Source organism: Rhinoraja longicauda, chromosome 10, assembly GCF_053455715.1.
Source record: "Rhinoraja longicauda isolate Sanriku21f chromosome 10, sRhiLon1.1, whole genome shotgun sequence".
NCBI lineage: Eukaryota > Metazoa > Chordata > Chondrichthyes > Rajiformes > Arhynchobatidae > Rhinoraja > Rhinoraja longicauda.
Genome location: NC_135962.1, coordinates 28,058,027 through 28,080,013, shown reverse-complemented (window position 1 = coordinate 28,080,013; position 21,987 = coordinate 28,058,027). Strand labels below are relative to the sequence as shown.

General features: G+C 37.4%; 1 protein-coding gene across 10 annotated transcripts in view; it reads left to right on the top strand.

Annotated features, from left to right (window-relative positions):
* mark3a (MAP/microtubule affinity-regulating kinase 3a) overlaps positions 1-21,987 on the top strand; it is a 96,254-nt gene that overhangs the window by 57,662 nt on the left and 16,605 nt on the right. For 2 of the 10 annotated variants that reach the window (XM_078406514.1, XM_078406510.1), the window contains exons 9-17: positions 254-373; positions 1,865-1,967; positions 6,018-6,130; positions 9,099-9,255; positions 9,567-9,781; positions 10,593-10,696; positions 11,105-11,299; positions 12,122-12,382; positions 13,638-13,700. In XM_078406514.1, the coding sequence (XP_078262640.1) occupies positions 254-373; positions 1,865-1,967; positions 6,018-6,130; positions 9,099-9,255; positions 9,567-9,781; positions 10,593-10,696; positions 11,105-11,299; positions 12,122-12,382; positions 13,638-13,700 (1,331 nt within the window). Of the gene's footprint in view, positions 1-253; positions 374-1,864; positions 1,968-6,017; positions 6,131-9,098; positions 9,256-9,566; positions 9,782-10,592; positions 10,697-11,104; positions 11,300-12,121; positions 12,383-13,637; positions 13,701-14,302; positions 14,330-21,987 lie in introns of all 10 variants that reach the window. The other 8 variants (XM_078406515.1, XM_078406518.1, XM_078406519.1 and 5 more) reach the window with 6 other exon arrangements.

Below are 21,987 nucleotides of genomic sequence, written 5' to 3'. Positions count from 1 at the left end.
TCGGTCTTCTCTCAGGGGTCTGGAATGTAGCTCGGAGTACCCAAATTGCCAGCTTTAAAGTAGAAGATAGAGTCAAAGCCCAGACAGTTGTAGAATTTGGTCCCTATACTTTGCAGTGTTAAACTCATTGCTTCATAGTGTGGAAAAATTACAAACTTCAGCAGTGATCATTACATGGAAGCTTTGATAAGGGCTTTTAAAAAAAAATATAATTAACCTTCATTCACTGAGATGTTTTTTTATTTTGTTAAAGGAACTAAGGGAAAGGGTGCTCAGAGGAAAATATCGAATCCCATTTTACATGTCCACAGACTGTGAAAACCTCCTGAAACGTTTTCTAGTGCTCAATCCTTCTAAAAGAGGCACATTAGAGGTAAGAAACCCAGAATATGTTCCTTTACTTCTTCTGGAATTCTGGTGATTAATTCAATATTGTCGCCTGGGAGGGATTGCTGCTAGGTAGATAATTTGTTTTTGGGGAAAAAAAACATGCTGCCTTCATTCACGTGGACTAACAGGAGTTCTGCTGACTCAAACAGAATTATAATGGTAGAGGGCAAGATGAAAGGGATGAGGCTATGAGTGCAGAACACAAAGAAAATAGGACTTTAATTGGCGTTAAATCCAAACTAACCACAATTCAAAATAACCAGGATTTTTCTTGCTTCCCACTTAATAATCACTTGCATAACAACTGAAGTTGTACAGCATGGAAACAGGCCCTTCGTTTCACTGAGTCTGCGCCGACCTACGATCACCCACACATTAGTTGTATTCTACATACAAGGGACAATTTACAGAAACCTAGAAACCTGTCAGTCTTTGGAATGTGGGCAGAAACCAGAGCACCCGATGAAAACCCATGCGGTCACAAACTCTGCACAGACACCACCCGTAGTAAGGATTGAACCCGGATCTCCGGCGCTGCAAGGCAGTATCTACCACTGTGCTATTTTGCCAGTTAAAGCGCACACACGGATTTCGGGATGTGATTCAAAGCTTCAAGAATGGAGACGAACTGTTAAAGATTCAGAAGTCAATAGATCATATGATAATTGAAAAATAGCTTTTTAATGCATTTTAAAGAATTTTATCGAGCAATATTCACAGACTGGTGGACCTCTTGAATAGGCCTTCACTGATTCAAAAATATATCCATTGATAGGTAAATGAGCTATGTGAAACAGGGAGGTCTGGTGGCTGAACTTTTATATGTGTTCGATTAGTTAATTGCCACTTTAGCACTGATTTTGAGCCACAATATCATCCTCATTATGATCTGGTGAACTGACACACGTCATTTGGATTCAAGTTAAAAGAGAAAGCCCTTTCAATATATCAGGATTTTCCTTTCTTAATTCATCACGAGGGCCAGTGAAACGTTATCCTTGTTCTGCCTGTGGGGAGGTAGTGCAAGAGCAGAAATACAGGACACAAAGGAGACATGGGTGAGGGACCCATTTGCAACATCTGGGAGGAAACCATGTTTTACTGATGACAACGGGGGGGAAGTCAACATTTCCCTTTTATTGTACCCACCCCCACTCCTCTCCTCTCCACTTCTCATCCCCTTTCATTCTCAACCAACATCCCTCCCTCTGGCATTACATTTTACTCCTTTTATCTGATACTTTTTTGTCTCTTTTGCACCTCTACCCTTTGTCACTTACTCCATCCATCTACCTCACCTATAATCACTGGCCACTTGCCAGACATTGCCCCACCCCCTCTCGCTTTACCAGCCCTCCCCCCTCCTGTACCTGAAACGTCAAACCGTCTCCTTCAATGGTGCTTAGCCTGAGTTCGTTTTAGCATTTTCTGTTTTATAATACATCTTGTTACATTTGTATTCTTTTCGCACCAGCAAATCATGAAAGACCGATGGATTAATGCTGGACAAGATGATGATGATGAGCTTCGACCTTACGTGGAACCGGAGTTGGATATCACAGATTCAAAGAGAATAGGTAAGTGTAAATCTGTCGTTGTGCTCTTTCTTATTGATTCATTATAATGCTGAACAAATATTCTATGTTGTGGTTTCAAATTTGATTAAATTCTTTTGGCAGTTAACATGCATAGTAAAACCAATGTTATTAAAAGGGCCCATGCTGAGATTGAAAACATTCAACAAAGCAATTGCAAAATTGTTTTGACTCTCCAGCGTAGAAGAAACTATAAAACTATATTGTGATCAGTGGTCTTAGCTCTCTACACTGTTCGAATGAAATTAAAGATCAATTATTCTTTTGATTAAGTACTTTAAAACTATCATTATCATTTCAGTATGTAAGCGATTGGATCAGGATCCCCACATATCTGCTTCATTAATCAATAAGATCTTTATTGCTCTTCCACTTCTGCATCACTTTCCTGCGCTAATACCATACCTCCTGATTCACTTAATATCTAAAATCAGTTCTCTGCTTTGGATATGCTTTGTGACTGGAACTCTTGGGGAGACAATTTCAAAGATTCACTGTCATTTGGGTGAACATGTATCTACTTGTCTCTAAACTGAATGGCTGATGACCTTTAGTTCTGGACACACCAACAAACGGAACATCATCCCCACATCTGTCAAATCCTGTTTGAATTTTGTACAGTTTAGTACGATTAACTCTAATTTTTCTAAACTCTCAGAGCATAGGGCCAGTCTACTTGTAGCTCATCATATGTCAAACCCATTATCGCAGCAATGATTCTGGTTAAGCTTTGCTGCATTTTTTTCCATCACAATTATATGGTTCCATGGGTATGGAGAGCAGACATGTACATACTATTCCAAATGTAACCTCACTGGGGGCATATTTAACTTAAGCAACATGTCTCTACTCAACAATTAAATCCTTTTGCAATAAAGCAGGATGCCATTTGCTTTAATCATGGATTGCAAAACATACATGTTAATTGTTATTAGTTTGTTTTTGAGTACACTGAGATCCTTATGAGCACTAACACCTTATTTCAATTAATCAGATTAAAGTGAACCATTCTGCCATACCTTATTTTCTCATTGTCAGCACAAATACTTTTTCTGTTAATACAATGTTCAGTTTATTAACTTTACAATTGTAATGCTTTTTGGTCGTAGTCTATTATCCTTCTATTTAATAGAGATTTCTGCCTCGCCCCTATCACAGACCTTCCCTCTGGTTCTTTCCTCTCCTCACATAGAGAGTCGTACAGCATGGAAACAAGTCTTCAACACACCTTGTCAATGCCAACCAAGTTGTCACCCTTGTCATGCCAACTAAGTTGTCATACTGGACAACCTCATAGCCCTTTGAACCCTTCCTATCTAAATGTCTCCCTGGATCTGTAATTTCTAATATATTATTAAATCATTCATACCTCCAACCAAGTTTAGATGCAAGGTTATTGACCTGAAACATCAACACCATATTTTTCTCCACAGACTCGCCTGACTTGCAAAGACATCTGAACTATTTTGATTTTATTTCATGTTTCCTGCAGATGTGGAATATTGTTTTGTTACAGTTAACATTATTGTTAGTACTTGACTAAATAGTTGCCTCAACTAATAAATAATGTTTGAGGCAAAACAAGATGATTGGCAGTACAAAATCTTAAATTATGTCCTTTAAAATAAAATGTAGCAAAATATATGGTGGCACTTTTTCAAACTAAATAGAATTAAGTGTTGTTTAGTATTTTGGATTTCAATATGGCCAAGTACTTTATTTATTTCAATCGTCACTTTGTAAAACTTTTTTTTAACCGTATCAGTGCTGTGATATTTTATTAATCATTCCTCACATTTTATAATTCAAATATTTGTTTTTCTTGCTCTCGGTGGAAAATATGTCCAGCCTGACCTTCCAGGCATGTCTTTCTGCTCTGCATTTTGCAACTCTTACATTATATATATATATATATATATATTCTCACTCTTTAACTGCTCTCATTCAGCCTTTGACCAAGTAACCTTGTTTACAACTTATCCCCTTGCTCACCTTCATTTTGCCCTATCAGAGTAATTCCCTGCATCCTCTCTGCAGTTTATCAAACTCTCCTTCCCAGTTCTGTTAACCGGGCTTCGACCTGAATCGTTAACTCTGTTTCTCTTCCCACAGATGCAACTTTATATTTTCCAGTTCTTCTAAATCAGCCTCATGGCTACATAAATACATTCATCCAATACTTTTGTAATCCAGGTATTATATTGTAAACTCAGTCTTGCTGCAGTATAAACCATGGCAATGTTTAAAGATAATAGGATATCAATTACATTAATCATCCTTCTAATGTTCAAGAGTTCTCAGTTAAGTTTTCTGTACTTTTACACTAACAAAACAAGTATTAAGAAATAGAAGGTTTCTAATTTCAAGAATGAATGAATAGTGAGGTGCAGCAATGCAATGGTTAAATTTCTGTACTAGCAGCCAGAGTGCAATAGACAATAGACAATAGGTGCAGGAGTAGGCCATTCAGCTCTTCGAGCCAGCACCGCCATTCAATGCGATCATGGCTGATCCCTCTCAATCAGTCCCCCGTTCCTGCCTTCTCCCCATACCCCCTCACTCCGCTATCCTTAAGAGCTCTATCCAGCTCTCTCTTGAAAGCATCCAACGAACTGGCCTCCACTGCCTTCTGAGGCAGAGAATTCCACACCTTCACCACTCTCTGACTGAAAAAGTTCTTCCTCATCTCCATTCTAAATGGCCTACCCCTTATTCTTAAACTGTGGCCCCTTGTTCTGGACTCCCCCAACATTGGGAACATGTTTACTGCCTCTAATGTGTCCAATCCCCTAATTATCTTATATGTTTCAATAAGATCCTTATAAGTTCAGGACCATTGTTCAGGACCATTGATACTGAAATTCAAGTAAGGAAATGCATGTCCTCTCCAGCTTATGCATGCCTGACTTGCGTACAGCATGTATTTCCAAACAATGTTTGGAGACCAGTGGTATATGTATGCCAACTGCTGTGAGGCTGCAAGTATCTTCTGTTGTATCGAACTCTGTTTGTATCTGTAATTCTGACTTGCAAACTGATCGGTTTACAAACAATTATTGGAAACGGAAACCTATCATAACGTGAGACATATCTGTAAATCTGTAATTTAGTAAAAGTTACCCTCAGCAATGGAAACCATGAAACCTCTGAATTGTCATAAAAATCTATCCAGCTTGCTAAAATTCTTGGATCTCAGAGAACTTTATCTCCTGCCACCCACCTACATTGAGGGCAATTTACAGTAGCTGCATAACCTGACTGCTAGCATATCTTTGCAATATGGGCGGAAACACAAGTACTCTGGAAAAACCCACGCAGTCAAAAGGGGAGCATACAAATTCCACGTGGACAACGCTGGAAGTGAAATCCTAACTGAGTCATTGAGTGATGAGACAGCTGCACTATCTGCAGCGCCACATTAATCATTATTTTGCAGTTTCTTCCCAGCTGTTATCAGGCAACTTAATCGTCCTCACACCAGCTAGAGTGCAGTCTTGACCTCCCATCTCATTGGAGACCTTTCAACTATCTTTAATCGAACTTTATCTTGCACTAAATATTGTACCCTTTATCCGTACACCTAGGACAGCTTGATTGTAATCATGTATAGTCTTTGACTAGATTGCATGTAACAAAAGGGTCTTCACTGTGCCTCGGTACACACGATAATAATATTTTTTATTTGCTTGGGTTTTGTACAGAGTGACGCTTCCACAATTTTATCTTTTCATATGATAGTCCATAAATTCAACCCCAGACATAACTGTACAGTTCAGTTTTCTATCTCATGTAATGCTTTTCTTTTGCTTGCAATTGATTTGTTTTACTACTGCATCCTGCTACAGGAGAATTCTTTTAATACTTTCAGAGTGAATTTGCCTCAAACCTTATTCTAATGTTGAAACTAGAATGTGTAAAACCAACATATCATTGTCACCTAGGTAGGTACCAGGACCTCAGGATATGTATGTTATATGAACACATTAACTTTGGGGCAATTGACTTGAAAACTATCTGATCTCATTTTCACAGAGATAATGGTTGGAATGGGTTACAGTCATGAGGAAATCCAGGAGTCTCTTGCGAAAATGAAATATGATGAAATAACAGCAACATATTTGCTTCTGGGACGAAAGTCCAATGAGGTAAGCATTATGAAAGCAAAGCAAACTTGCGTTTATATATAAGAGAGGAAATCAAACTTGCATTTACAACTTTGAAACATATATCTTATTTTGTAGCTAAGATGATATTTTCAAAGCGTGAATGCTATTGGAAGGTCAGGAAATGCAGCAGTAACTATGCATAGAGGAATGTCCAATGTCACAGCTAAAGCTATAAGATGAATTATTAGTTTTTAAAAATATATTTGATGGGGTTAAATGTTGGTTGGGGGACCAGGTCCGTTTCTCAGTTTCTTCAAATATCAAATATTACTCATGTAAGTGGTTTCACCCGAGAGAACCAGTTGTATTAAAATAAATTGTGTTCAGATACTCAGATATTTAAAGGAGACTGCAGCCCAGAATCTGATTCAGTGAATAATCATATCCAAATTAATTTCACAAAATGCTGGAGTAACTCAGCAGGTCAGGCAGCATCTCAGGAGAGAAGGAATGGGTGACGTTTCGGGTCGAGACCCTTCTTCAGACCCATTCCTTCTCTCCTGAGATGCTGCCTGACCTGCTGAGTTACTCCAGCTTTTTGTGAAATAAATACCTTCGATTTATACCAGCATCTGCAGTTATTTTCTTACATATCCAAATTAATGCTAATTGCCCCAATTATTTGTTTAATTGCCCCAATTTTCTAGGCTGTCTGGAACGTGTCTTTAAAATACAATTATTTGACAACAGGTTAAGTTAAGGTGTAATTCTATACCCCCACCCCAACTAACCCCCTGCCCCACTATTCTTTGGAAATGAAATAGTTCTCACAATGGAGATGAGATATCAAGGAATTGAATCTATACCTTTTTGTTGATGGTAAGAGGTTCATTAGCACATTTGTAGGAATACTATTGCTTGCAGATCAATTTACAGTTGTCCATTTTCAAAAGAATTACTAGGATTGTTAAATTAAGAAATAAAATTGTGGGCAATGGTGGTAAATAAAATAATTATGACTGAAGAAGGTTTTTTCAATTCATCACTTAGTTATATTGTCAAATCTGTCTAAAAAAGAATACACTATTTTCTTGTTCAGTACTTTTCCTTGAATATTATTCCTGTGAATTACTTGCTGTTTAACAAGAAGAAACTGTTTCCTTGCTTCACCGTTTCTATTCCCAGGACTATCTTGTACCTTTAAGACCACTGCAGTGGTATCCTATCCAAGACTCAAGTCAAGAGTGTTTTATTCTCATTCGTCCCAATCAGAACAATTAAATTCTCACTTTTCTCCCCCTAACCCTAACATAAAACCTGAATGTCCAAGTCTCTGTTCACATTTCAACCCAGTGGCAATTGTTTTAGACAATAAGTGCAGGAGTAGGCCATTTGGCCCTCCACGCCTCTGATATTTCCAGCCATTGCCTAATTTGTATCTTGGCAAATCGGTCTGGGTGCAGTCGTCATGGTCCAGTCTGACAAGTACATTTGTGGTTTGTTTATAATTCTCCCTGTTTGGTATCCATCTGTCTGGCCATATAGCTCAACATCCAATTGCATAGTTGATGGTTTCACTCAAGTCCTCTGTGCTAAATTCTATACTCAAATTTGCTTTGCCAATATTCATATTTACAGACATTCAAAATTCACTGCATTTTCTAGTAAAATTGACTACTTTGCATTGAATTTCTGAATCCGAGTCATTTGTATGATCTATGCAAGAAATGATAACAATGAGTACTTAATGGTTCTTTCTCTCGTCAACCCTAACATGAACACTGCAAGAAGCAATGAATTTTACCTAGTGATCAGAATGTTTCCTTTTTTTTAAGTTGTTCCCCACAACTTTGTTTTTAACTAACAGTCTTTTGTGTGGAACTTTGTCAAATGCTTACTGAAAGTCAAGGTACATAAGTCCTCCCATAATCCATTTGGGTTGTCACTTCCTCAAGGAAGGATAAGAAATTGGTACGGCAGAATCTTTTGTTTCTATAGATTTGACTACTGCTTATCAGGAGTACTGTTGTACAATTTGCTCGATTTTGTTTTTAAAACAACACATGTAAAACTAAAGTCTACAATTGTCTGTGACTATATTGTCCTCATTTTGTCAAAGGGAACCATGATATCATGTCTACAATCTATTGTTATCCCAATTTCCAGTGAACTCTTCAGAGTTTGTTGTGTCTAATGTCTCTTCCCTTGTTTGTGGTTTTATTGCCACTTATTCCAGGCAAATTGCCTGGAGGCCTTTTAGTCCATCTTAGTGCATTACAGTGGTGGATTGAAGTGATTTTTAAATGTCAGCTCAAGTAACTCGTTTAATTTCATATTTAAGATTTGACAAACTTCACAAAATATTTGTAACATATTTTATTTAAATTGGGTCACATTTTTTTGTTTGCTAATTTTAGTTCTTTTCATCAACTGAGCATTCCAATTTTTAAAAAACTGATGTGTGGCATCTATTTTACATCAAACTATCAAAAAAGATTTTTGTTGGCATGTTTTTACACTATTTTTCTGTATTCAGTTTTATTACAAACTACTGTTTCCAATCAAAATGAATTTTAACCATTCTGGTTGTAAATGTCCAGTGTAATTGTAAACCATGATCAATATATTGTTATTTGGCAATAGTTTGGGCAGAGATAAATGCAAACACTGAATGGACTGAAAGGATGAAATCTACTACTTTGGCCCACAACTTTAAAAGATTTAAAGAAATCTACCAACAAGAGAAAATTAAGTTGACTATAATTTGTCCAGTGAGCAAACTTATCTCAAGTAGAACTTAAAGTATTTAATGCAAATGTAAAATACACGTTTAGACTTGAGGGGGGGGGGGGGTTAAATATCAACATTGTCTTTCTTGGCTATTAATGAGAATTGTTTGTGGGGATAATAGATACACAACATTTAATGAACAAAACTGAATTTCTTATTCACTGTTTTAAATGCAGTTGATTATTTGTCAACTAAACTTAGCTCGTTACCTTCTTAGTTGGAAGTCAGTGATTCGAGCTCCAGCAGTAATCTTTCATTAGCTAAGATCAGACCAAGCAGTGACCTCAACAATAGCACTGGACAATCTCCTTCCCATCATAAGGTCCAAAGAAGTATTTCTGCCAATCAGAAACAACGACGGTACAGTGATCATGGTGAGTGTTCAGAATCATTCCTGATTCATTTTGTCAAAAAATACTTATATTTCATCTTCTGAATTGACTGCAAATTCCTACTTGTTTCTGAGTGTTGCAGCAGAATGTATATTGCATACATGTTGTCCAGAGTGCCTACCTAAACCTAACAACAATAATAATCAATCTGTGATAATGCTGCATGTACTACTCTCTGGATTTTGGAATGTTACTAAAGTCTTTTGTTCATCCGTCATGGCAGATGTGACAGATTTAATAACGGACATGACAATTAATTATGAAAAACTTAATATGAAAATCTTTTTTTTAAGCTGGACCCTCAATTCCACCAGTGGTATCTTATGCAAAGAGAAGTCAGACTAGTGCAACGGATGGTGACTTGAAGGAAGAAGGTCAGTCAAGGAAGTCTAATACCACTGTTGTTGGAGGAAGAGGAATTACTCCTTCTAGCCCTAAATTGGGAAATGCTAACAATCCTAATAAAGCAGAGATTCCAGATCGTAAAAAGAATTCTGCTGTAACTAGTGTAAGTATGCTGGATGCCAATTCTATATATAATATGTATTGTACATTAGCTTTGCATTATTGTCTGAAAGGGGTAGCATGTCCAGAACTCAAGATTTGGACATTTTACAGGTAAATAGTTTGGATTAAAGTCAATAGAGGGATGAGGGTTGGAAGGAGGGCAGGAGAGGGGGTGGATCATACGAGGAAAGGGTCGTTAGAGGGAGGGAGGTAGATAGAGTGAGACTCGGAGGGATTGAGGTTGGATGGTAGGTCAGTGGGAGGGAAGTCAGACAATGGTCACCTCTCCATTCCCTTCACAGATACTGCCTGACCTGCTGAGTTACTCCAGCACATTGTGTTTTCCTACATATATTGTACACATCCTACCTGAAGCTAGAAGGAGAAATTGCATTACAGAATGAGCATAGAGCAACTCATACGATTCATAAGACGTAGGAGCAGTAAAGTGGATTCAGCTGATTGAGTCTGCTCCACCAATCGATCTATTTTTCCCCTCAACCGCATTCTCCTGCCTTCTCCCTATAACCTTTTATGCCTTCACTAATCAACAACCTATCAATCTCTGCTTTAAAAATACGCAATGACTTCTGTGGCAATGGATTCCATAGATTCACCACCCACTGGCTTAGAAAATTCCTCTTCATTTTTATTCTAAAGGTACATCCTTTTATTCTGAGGCTATCCCTCTATTCTTAGTCTCTCCCTCTACTGGAAGCATTCTCTCCACATCCACTCTGTCTACGTCTTTCATTATTTGGTAGGTTTCAATACAATTGAGAATAAATCAATGCTTATTTGTCTTTTACCAGAATAATACGGTGTCTGGGGGAATGACCCGGCGGAATACATATGTCTGCAGTGAAAGAACAAACATAGATAGGCATTCTGTATTGCAGAATGGTAAAGAGAACAGGTAAATTTGTCAAATTTGTCTTATAATGATGCAGAATTTGCTTTTGGAACAATTTATAAAACTAATATTCCAAATGAATCTGTTGGAATGATAGAAGATAAATTAAAAAATTGTACATGCCACATATCTAATATTCCTCTGTTTACTTACATTAGATCTTTCCATGTGCTGAAATATATTTTGATGCCTAAAAATTACATAGTACTGAAATAACTTCTACTGCTTTGCAGTTTTTAAATTACTTTTCTTTTTCTGTCTTCACTTGTATTTTAATTTTAAAAGTTAAATCGCAGCAAACTTCTTTAAACAGCATGGTGTTTACTTTCTTTTAATTTGCACTTGTTCGACATTGTGCTCCACGTTGTACTTCTGTCTGCTTCTGCCTCTATCTCAACCACACCATCACAGCCTGACAGAAATGTCTGCTTGTGCAACTAGTTCTGCGTCTGCATATGTATCTGCTCCTGCATCTACATCCGCTTCTGCTACATCTTCCACTTCTACCCGATTGCGACATCAGAAGTCAATGTCCATATCAGGCTCAGGGTATGCTACCAAGATGATGTCTACAATAGACAATGAAGCTGATAACTTCAGCCCGAAGTAAGCGAAGGAAGCTACTTCATTAAGTTTACTTGCTGATGTTTTTATCTATTCTAATTCTGTTTAACTTTCTTTGTTTTGTAATTTGTAAATGATTGCATAGACTTACATGCAGCCTAACTTGGTGCCACAATTCTGAAGAATTTGTTAACTCATGGGCCCATTTGATTGCAGTCCTGCAGTTGGCACATGCATATCCTGTTGAATATATAACATTCTTCAGCATAACATCAAAAGGCTGAATTAATGTTCTGAAAGTAACAGATCAGAATTTCTGATTATTTGTGTTTGAGCTGTAATTGTAAATACTACATGCCCACTCTTCAAGGTGGTTTTCTTAGCCCTTAAACTAAGCTGTTTTATTTTCAGTTGGGTGTGCTTCACACACACTTTCATAAGTAATTTTCCTCTGACTTCATTTCAAATATAATTCTGGTTATCTCAAAAAGATTTTGATGAACCAAAATGAAATTGCCTGTGACTTGGTTTTGCAGTGCTACTTTTGTCAATTAAATGATATTTTTAAAAAATGTTTAATGATTAAATAATGTTTATATACCTGAATTGTGCGTCTTGTACAATTACAAGTCAAATTTTCACTTTTATCATTTAAGTGTTATGACTTTTAATAATTTTGACTTACTAATTATTGCTAGCTTATTAAGTTCTAAATACTAGTTGGCTTTGTTATTTTTTTGAGGAGTTTTTTGTTGATTCGAGAAATAATAGAATATTAATATTTTAATATTGAATTATAATTATAGAGCATGTAATTTTCTCTGTAATGATGTTGCTGTTTCTTAAAAGCAAGTTTTCTTGTAGCACTACTCCAGGGCAAAGAACTCCTGTGACTTCCACCCACAGTATCAGCAGCGCCACTACTCCTGACCGAATGCGTTTCCCCAGAGGGACTGCAAGTCGTAGCACTTTCCATGGTGGCCAACTCAGAGAGCGGCGAAATGCCACCTACAATGGACCGCCGGCATCCCCAACACTCTCTCACGATGCCACTCCTTTGTCACAGACACGGAGCAGAGGCTCAACAAATCTCTTTAGTAAATTGACATCAAAGCTCACAAGAAGGTAGGAAACTTTTAGAATATGGATTTAAAAAAAATAATATTATACATAAATTAAATCCAATTTATAGTATTTAATCTTAATAAATTGACATTGAACTTTCCACAAACATGAGTCTGTTGCTATACAGTGGTGCATAAGATTGTCATTAATGTTAAAATTGCTTTGCCTAAAGTGTGAGGATTATAGTTCCTTGGAAGCTGTTGCTTTGATATGACTTCAACAAAAAGAATGGAAGCCAGGAGCACAACATATGACCCCTCAACACCATGTTAGCATTAAATAATTTATCGTGCAGTAAAGTTTCTCACAGCATTGTGATATCTCAGGTTTCAAGTGCAGGTACTGTTTTTGTGCAGGTGAAAGCATCAGCCAGTTTACACAGTCATGTCCCTTAAAACAGATGAGAAAACAACTCGTTCAATCTGTTTTTGGTGGAGTTAATTGGGCTAAATTCTAGAAGAACTGTCCTGGACTTTAGTTAATACTATGGGTTCTTTAACATTGCGGGATTTTATCGTCTCCACCAAGAGGCGAGTAATTAGATTACATGCTCACATTTCCTGACTGGCTACAATCTTCAGAATCAATGTGGGATTGACAGCAATGGACTAAAATGGTATTGTGCCAGTTGTCCAGTGATGCAGAAAGTTTTGAAATTACTTTTTTTGCATCAATAAAGAAAATGATTTGCATTTTTTTTTTTTTTTTACAACCTCAGAACATTCAACAATTTTTCTAACATATTGTTGTGTTAAATTATTATTATAGTGGTGCAGCTATTTTACAATACAATTGTGCACATTAAGCATTACAATGGCTTGGACAAAATATTGTTCAAATTCCGAGTAGGGCGATATACAAACAGTTTGCAATTAATATTTAGATTTGTAGAAGTCCAAATTCAAATTGCGAACTTCTGAATTCATTTTTAAATTATTTCTTCTTGCAAGATTGCAACTCTATTTCAACCATTTTTTACATTTTTGTTCCATATTGCATTATTATATGATTTTCCTGACACAAAATTTAATTATGAAGTAGCAAAGAAGATTGGAAAATTCTTCATGAATCTCATTGAAAAGTTCTTCATGATCTATTATGAGAAAAACTGTAAAATAGGTTTTGTTTCCTCCATTGCAGAAGATAGGGAAAACAAAATAATTTTGTGGAAAATCAGAAGTATACTGGAGGTTATCTTAAACGGTGCCTGTCTCAAATGTGCTATGCTAATGACGCTTTAAACCATTTTTTTTAGCCTGACTTTATCAAATAATTGCAAAAGTATTCGTTTGGTGCACATAATGAGCAGAATCTTCTGGTGAGGAAATTGTAATTAATTGACATGAATCTGCTCCATCAATGCTAAAATTGGACTCTGTAGCTATAAGATTATGAGCATTTTCAAAGTTAAACATAAGCAGAAATCCATCTTTGGTCATAATATAGTATTGTAGTGGTTTTGTGTTTTTGAACCTAAGTTTTTGAAATTCAATTGCATTGAAATCAACAGAGCCAAATTTCACAATTGATATACAATGTGAAGCCACCACTACATTGAGTGTTTACCACAATTGACTGAAGCTAAATTTCTACCCAATTGGACCCTTTTCTAAGTACAGTTATCCAGTCAGAATGTACCACAAGCTTGAACTAAGTTATTCATGTGAAAAAAAACAGAATTAATTTATTTTAACAAACGAGATTGCACTATTCCAGACTGGTCTGTTGGGACATTCATAATTTCTCCATGGCTTGAATCTAGATTACAGTTGTGGCTTTGTGGTTATTCACACCTAATTATCTCATGGCATCTTTCTCATTACTATTGTTTGATTTAGGCATAAAACATGCAATTTTTGTATTACATACATTTGAATTTTATTTACCTTTTTGCTTTCTCATTTTTTTTTTTAAATTTAGAAACATGTCTTTCAGATTTTCCAAAAGGTAGGATTTAAAATGTGATGGCTTAATCTGCAATGTTAGCAGAAACCTGATTTCACAGCCTTGATAACTCAATGACTTGCTGCTTACATGAGAAAAAAGTACTGGCTTACTTATGAAATTGTATACTATTAGACCATTAATGATGGGGAGCATTAAAAAAATAGCTACAGCTGAGCATGCTAACCACCTGCTATTACATTAGTTTCATTTTTAACTGAAAATCTGATGGGATTATATTGCTCTTCTATTAATGCACCCAGCATGAGTGAATTTACATTTTTTTTAATTGAATATTGAGCACTGTAAATCTGGTGTTCAGAAATAACATTTTTAATACATTATGGGCTGATGAAGCAGATTCTGTGATTGCAGTTCCAAAGTCTGCTGTAAAAAGTGTGATTTAGAATCAAGATGCGCAGGGAAAATGGATTTCTGTGGTAACTGGCATAATTTTGAGTACCATTTATACATTTTAGAACAGATGATTTGCCATACCTCATGGAAAAGTCTTGTTTAAAAAGAAATGCTAGAAAGACACAGCGGGTCAGTCAACATCTGCGGAGAGGATTCATAGTTGATGTTTCAATTTGATGACTAGAAAACGTTAGAAAGGAAACATTTTAAGTTGCAGAAGAGGGGTGGAGTAAACAAAGGAACTCTATGATTGCGTGGACATCCAAGAGAGACTGAATAATACAAGTAGGGTGGTGCCAGCAGAGAGAAGGCATTAAAGGCTTGTTATTTGTAGTTGATCTATCTGGAAGAGATGTAAATAGAAGAATATTAATGTGAACAAACAAGAAAAAACAAAGTTTAAGCAGGAAAATTCAGTCTCTCCTGATCTTCACCCTGTCACAGATATTCCCTTTGTTCTCTCCATCTTTCCCACATCTTTGCAACGTAGAACATGTTTGATTTCTAACATTTATTAGTTCTGATTAACAATTATTTTCTTCTCCACAGATGGTTCATCCTGTACTGAGAATTTACAACATTTGCGATTTTTGTTTTAGATTATCAGCATATGTGAAAAGCTTTGTACATCTAAATATTTTTTCCCTTCCATGATATTATTTATTTGGGTATGATTCCGCTTAGCTTAATTGTGTACGTTTCTTCAAGGGGTGAAGATTTACTGTCTTTGTTGTCTTTATAATGTCTCACTTGATGCTGTAATGCTTAATGTACTGTAATGATGTTGTGCAGTACAATATGTACTAATAACTAATAACTAAAATATGTCTCACCCTCAAGTGGGTGATTAGAAAGACGAAAAGGGCCTGAAATGTAATTTTGAGTAGGAGTACAGAAAATCCTGGCTTTTTATCCGTACATTAAAAACAAGAGGGTAAAACAGGGAATTTATGCTTGGAGTCAGAGGATGTAGGCGAGGTACTAAATTAGTACTTTGAATCTGTTTTCATCAAGGAGAAGGACATGGAAAACACTAAGATCAATTTGGAGGATACGAATATGAGAGGGCAGCTTGAGAAGGAGGTGATGTTGGGGCTCTTGAATAGTATTAAGGTAGATAAATCCCCAGGGCCTGATGAGATCTATCCCAGGTTATTGAGAGAGGCAAGAGAGGAGATTGCAGGAGCATTGACAAAGAACTTTGTATCTTTGTAACTTTGCCTACCCCAATCTATGCCATTCATAATTTTATATACTTCTATGATGTCTCCCCTCAGCCTTTGGTGTTTATCCAACCTTGTAAGTGATACCCCCTAATCCAGGCAAATTTCTGACAAACCCCTACTGCATCCTCTCCAAAGCCTCCACAACCTTCCTGTAATGGAGTGACCAGAATTGCATGCAATACTCCAAATGCAGTCTAATCAAAGTCTTGTAGAGCTGCATCATGGCTTCCTGACACTTGTACTCAATACCCTACCCATTACCCCATGCCAAATCCACTGGGCACAAAGCTCCAAGTGGAATGACACATTTTCACCACAACCCCCTGTCTTCCAAGAGTAAGCCATTTCTGAATCCAAATAACAAAATCGCTATTAATGCCGTGCATCCTAATCATACGCACAGCCTTACATAATCCCTGTAGACAACATCTTCCACCCCACTCTCAGTGATCACCTTTGTCATCTCCTCAAACAGTCGTTAGTAAGACATGACCTGCACGTACAAAGCCACAGAGAGGCTGAGGGGAGATCTGACAGTAGATAACATAGCCAATTGGATTGTAAACTGGATTAAAATGGAAAGTCAGTGTCATGGATTGGTGAAGGCTTTAGGGAAAGAACCCCAGATGTACAAAAAAATAAGAGTTCTATTCTGGGTCTACTGAATCATGACATTTATAAATCATATTGAAAAAGATGGGATGTGTAATATTTCAAAGACTGGTAACTGTCGTCACATGATTTAGTCGAGTGATCTCCTGTCTGAGTTGAGCTGAAGAGTGAGATTTATCTTGCATTTGTGTAACAATCTACGGAAGAAACATAAAAAATTATTCTGTGTCTTCCACCAACAGGTGTAAATAGAACAATGAGTTTATGTGTGATTTACTGACCATCTATTGAATATATTTAGTTAATATGATGTTATTATCAAATTGATAAATCAGAGGATTCATTTTCAGGAAATTCACAATTAATTTAAAAATACAAACACGTAGGCAAACAGAAACCACAGCATGTTCTTACCTGCAGAATAAAAGGTAGCCAGTTAGAATATTTTCTTGTTGGTGTTTAAGGAATAAATGTTATTCTAAGTTCCGCCACTTATGCCTCACCACTCTGGCCAATTAATATACTGCGATTCATTGAATAACTCCACCTTTCAGTTTCTTTGCATCGTAAAGGTGGGATATCTGTCATTGCAGCATTATCTTGTTCCAGTACCAAAGAATTATCTTGAAGATGTGCATCCTATAGTAAAGATGGAATAACTCAGACATGAGTGCTGCATATTCACTGCTAAGTTCCATAATAAAATAAACGATCGACACATAAAGCTGGAGTAATTCAGCGGAACAGGCCGCATCTCTAGAGAGAAGGAATGGGTGATGTTTCGGGTCGAGACCCTTCGACCTGAAACGGCACCCATTCCTTCTCTCCGGAGATGCTGAGTTACTCCAGCTATTTGTGTCTATCTTCGGTTTAAACCAACATCTGTAGTTCCTTCCTATCCATAATAAAATATTTGGACTTTACTGATGCTCCCACTGGGAAATTGTGGGAAACACTCGGAGGATTCACTAGCTTGTATACAAAATGAGAAGAAAAGTGACATTGGTTAATATTTTTCCAGAACTGTCGAAGATTGAAATCTTACGAAACAATTCTGAGATACTTTAAAACTTTTTTTTAATGTAAAAAGCTAAACCTTAAAACAAAATTGAGATATTTTCAAACGTTTCCAAAAACTTAAAATTAACACTTCTTTGGGATTTTTAAGAATCCTTAAATTTTAAGTATAGTCTTGAACTTTAAATCATTTTTAAATATCAACTCTTAACCCGAGTCATTCAGCAAAATTGCCCTGCATTGAGATCAATGGCATAATTTGTCCTTCTGCAGAATGTTTTGGCAAGTTTATATCGTAGTGCTGAGTAATCAGCCCAAGGTCCTGCTTCCTCACTCAACTGCATGACGGCTGCAGTATCATACTATGTTCTGATAGCTTGCTGTTAATCATTCACATCAACTTCAGGATTTCCATGTTCATGGAAATCACAAAACTCTTGTCAGTTTTGCAAGATTATGATGTCAAATACCGAAAGATTATACCTTATTACTAAACAAAGCTTGGGCCATCAACTTGAAGGAAATTGTTTAAAGGCCCTCCCCAGTTATGGTAGTATTCGATTCCTGAGAACTGTTCTCAAACCCAACTGTTCATAAGTTAGAAATATGGCCACGATCTGATTACCCACATGGCAGAAGATGTCTGTGGCTCCACAGCAGCTAGCAGATCCGTCCCATTGTGCCTACCAAGCGCTCGTTCATATGTTCGGACTGTACACAAGTCGGGTGTTCATAAACTGGAGAGGATCTATGTATAAAGACTTTTACAAGTGTGGTGGTATATCAATCTAGTTATTGTAGAAACTGTCCTCCAGTACAAACGGGGAAGTTCTGACACCTTCATTTGACAATTAAATTAATATCTCTATCTGAATCTTGTTTCCATTTGTGATATGTGGGTGTTGAGGAAATTTGATTGTTTAAAAAGTGTTAGAATTCTGCCAGTGTATCTTGTTAAAACATAATAGTTATGAGGCCTGTCATTTTATATTTTTTGTTGTTGAGTATGTTCATTAAAATTCTTTGAATTTATCTATTTTTCATCCATTCTTCCTCCAATGTAATTGGTATTAGCATTTTAAATTATCCATATTGGGGAAGGAATTTACAGACCAGTCAGAGATACATTTCAGAACTTTTATTTCAGAAATTATAATGGAATAAATCTGCTTACTAACCTTTTGCTCCAAGGTTTGATGGTATTTGTAAACCAGTTAATTACTGCAAACCATTCCATTGTCACTGACCAAAGGGAATGCTGGAAAGTTATTGACTATCTTGTAAACCTATTATTTTTACAACTGATCGGCATGTAAGTGTTATTTTTTGTTTCTTAAATAAAGAAGAGCTGTTAATTGAAGTCTTACTCATGAAACTCAAAGACTTTGCTGTATGTTTGTTCCAAACGTTAATCATAGCCTTCAAATTTTCAATAATTTTACACTAACAACACATCCTAAGATTAAGTAATATAGTTTTTGGAATCAGGAATCGTCTTTCTAAAGTGCAAGTTTTCATAAATTTTACTTTTCAAAACCTGCAACTTTTGTAATGATCCTAGTAATGAGGAGCAGGACAATTAATGGCACGTGAAGAGTATTTATTTCATCTTTCCACATTAAGCATATGGGACAGAATAATCAATTGCATGTTTATTTCTGCTATTCAATGCAAGTATCCCAATATGACTGATATCGCAACACAATACAATTCATGATATAGCTCTTCTCTCAGAATAGTTGATACATAGTTAAATTGGTTTTGCATAATTTATTATTTTTTTTTTTTTATTTTTTTTTTTTTTATTGTTACAGCATGGAAACAGGCCTGTCCGGCCCTACCAGTCCACGCCGACCATTCTCCCTGACCTAGTCTCATCTACCTGCACTCAGACCATAACCCTCCAATCCCCTCCTATCCATATACCTATCCAATTTACTCTTAAATAATAAAATCGAGCCAGCCTCCACCACTTCCACCGGAAGCCCATTCCATACAGCCACAACCCTCTGAGTAAAGAAGTTCCCCCTCATGTTACCCCTAAACCTTTGTCCCTCAATTCTGAAGCTATGTCCCCTTGTTGGAATCTTCCCCACTCTCAAAGGGAAAAGCCTACCCACGTCAACTCTGTCCGTCCCTCTCAAAATTTTAAAAACCTCTATCAAGTCCCCCCTCAACCTTCTACGCTCCAAAGAATAAAGACCCAACCTGTTCAACCTCTCTCTGTAGCCTAAGTGCTGAAACCCAGGCAACATTCTAGTAAATCTCCTCTGTACCCTCTCCATTTTGTCGACATCCTTCCTATAATTTGGCGACCAGAACTGCACACCATACTCCAGATTTGGCCTCACCAATGCCCTGTACAATTTCAACATTACATCCCAACTTCTATACTCGATGCTCTGATTTATAAAGGCAAGCATACCAAACGCCTTCTTCACCACCCTATCCACATGAGATTCCACCTTCAGGGAACAATGCACAGTTATTCCCAGATCCCTCTGTTCCACTGCATTCCTCAATTCCCTACCATTTACCCTGTACGTCCTATTTTGATTTGTCCTAATGCTCATCTTAGTTTCAGTTTTAGAGATACAGCATGGAAACAGGCCCTTCAGCCCACTGAGTCCATGCTGACATTGATCACCTGTTCACACTAGTTCTATACTGTCCCACTGCCTACTCACTTGGGGCAATTTATAAAGGCCAATTAAACTACAAACCTGCACGTCTGGGATGTAGGAGGAGTCCCACGCGTTCACTGGAAGAATGTGTAAACTCCTTACAGACAGCACCTGAGGTCAGGATCAAACCCAGGTTTCTAGCGCTGTGAGGCAGCAACTCTGTGACACTGCGTTTTAAAAACGGAAGGTATGGTAACATAGAAAAATGGGTGCAGGAGAAGGCCATTCGGTCCTTGAGCCAGCACCGTCATTCAATGTGATCATGGCTGATCATCTAAAATTAGTACCCCGTTCCTGCTTTTTCCCCATATCCCTTGATTCCTTTCGGCCTAAGAACTAAATATAACGCTTGAAAATATCCAGTGAATTTGCCACCACTGCCTTCTATGGCAGAGAATTCCACAGATTCACAACTCTCTGGGTAAAAAATGTTTTTCCTCATCTCAGTCCTAAATGGCCTTAAACTGTGACCCTTGGTTCTGGTCTCTCCCAACATCGGGAACATTTTTCCTACATCTAGCCTGTCCAATCCTTTAAGAATTTTATATGTTTCAATGAGATCCCCTCTCATCCTTCTAAATTCCAATGAAAATCCAGTCGACCCATTCTTTCATAGAAACATAGAAAATAGGTGCAGGAGTAGGCCATTCGGCCGTTCGAGCCTGCACCGCCATTCAATATGATCATGGCTGATCATCCAGCTCAGTAACCTGTACCTGCCTTCTCTCCATACCCCCGGATCCCTTTAGCCACAAGGGCCACATCTAACTCATCATATGTCAGTCCCGCCATTCCAGGAATTAACCTGGTGAACCTTCGCTGCACTCCCTCAATATCAATAATGTCCTTCCTCCAATTAAGAGACCAAAATTGCACACAATACTCCAGGTGCGGTCTCACCAGGGCCCTATACAACTGCAGTAGGACCTCCTTGCTCCTAAACTCAAATCCTCTCGCAATGAAGGCCAACATGCCATTAGCTTGCTTCACTGCCTGCTCTACCTGCATGCTTACTTTCAGTGACTGATGTACAAGCACACCAAGGTCTTGTTGCACCTCCCCTTTTCCTAATCTGACACCATTCAGATAATAATCTGCCTTCCTGTTCTTGCCACCAAAGTGGATAACCTAATTTATCCACATCATACTGTATCTGCCATGCATCTTCCCACTCATCCAACCTATCCAAGTCATGCCGCAGCCTCGTAGCATCCTCCTCACAGCTCACGCTGCCATCCAGCTTTGTGTCATCCTCAAACTTGGAGATGTTACATTTAATTCCCTCGTCTAAATCATTAATATATATTGTAAATAACTGGGGTCCCAGCACTGAGCCTTGCGGCACCCCCACTAATCACAGCTCATAGCAGAGCAGTGAGAAACTGAAATACTGGCTTCATGCTATATCTGAACATGCTATGCTCAGTAATGCTTGGAAAAAACTATATTGCCAGGATTACCATCCTGCATTTAGAGCATCCTTCAAAACACTTCCTCCCCCCCCCCCCTTATCCACTCACGACTCAAGTGGAATAAATTGTAATTTATAACTTGTGAAATACTGACCAGCCTCATTCCCTGTCCTTTCTGCTCCACAAAAAGGAATATAAACATATTATTAAATTATTCAGATGGTTACACTCATACTGGATTCAAATTAAAAGTTGATATCACACTGTCCCATAAGTATAGCTGTAGATTTTTA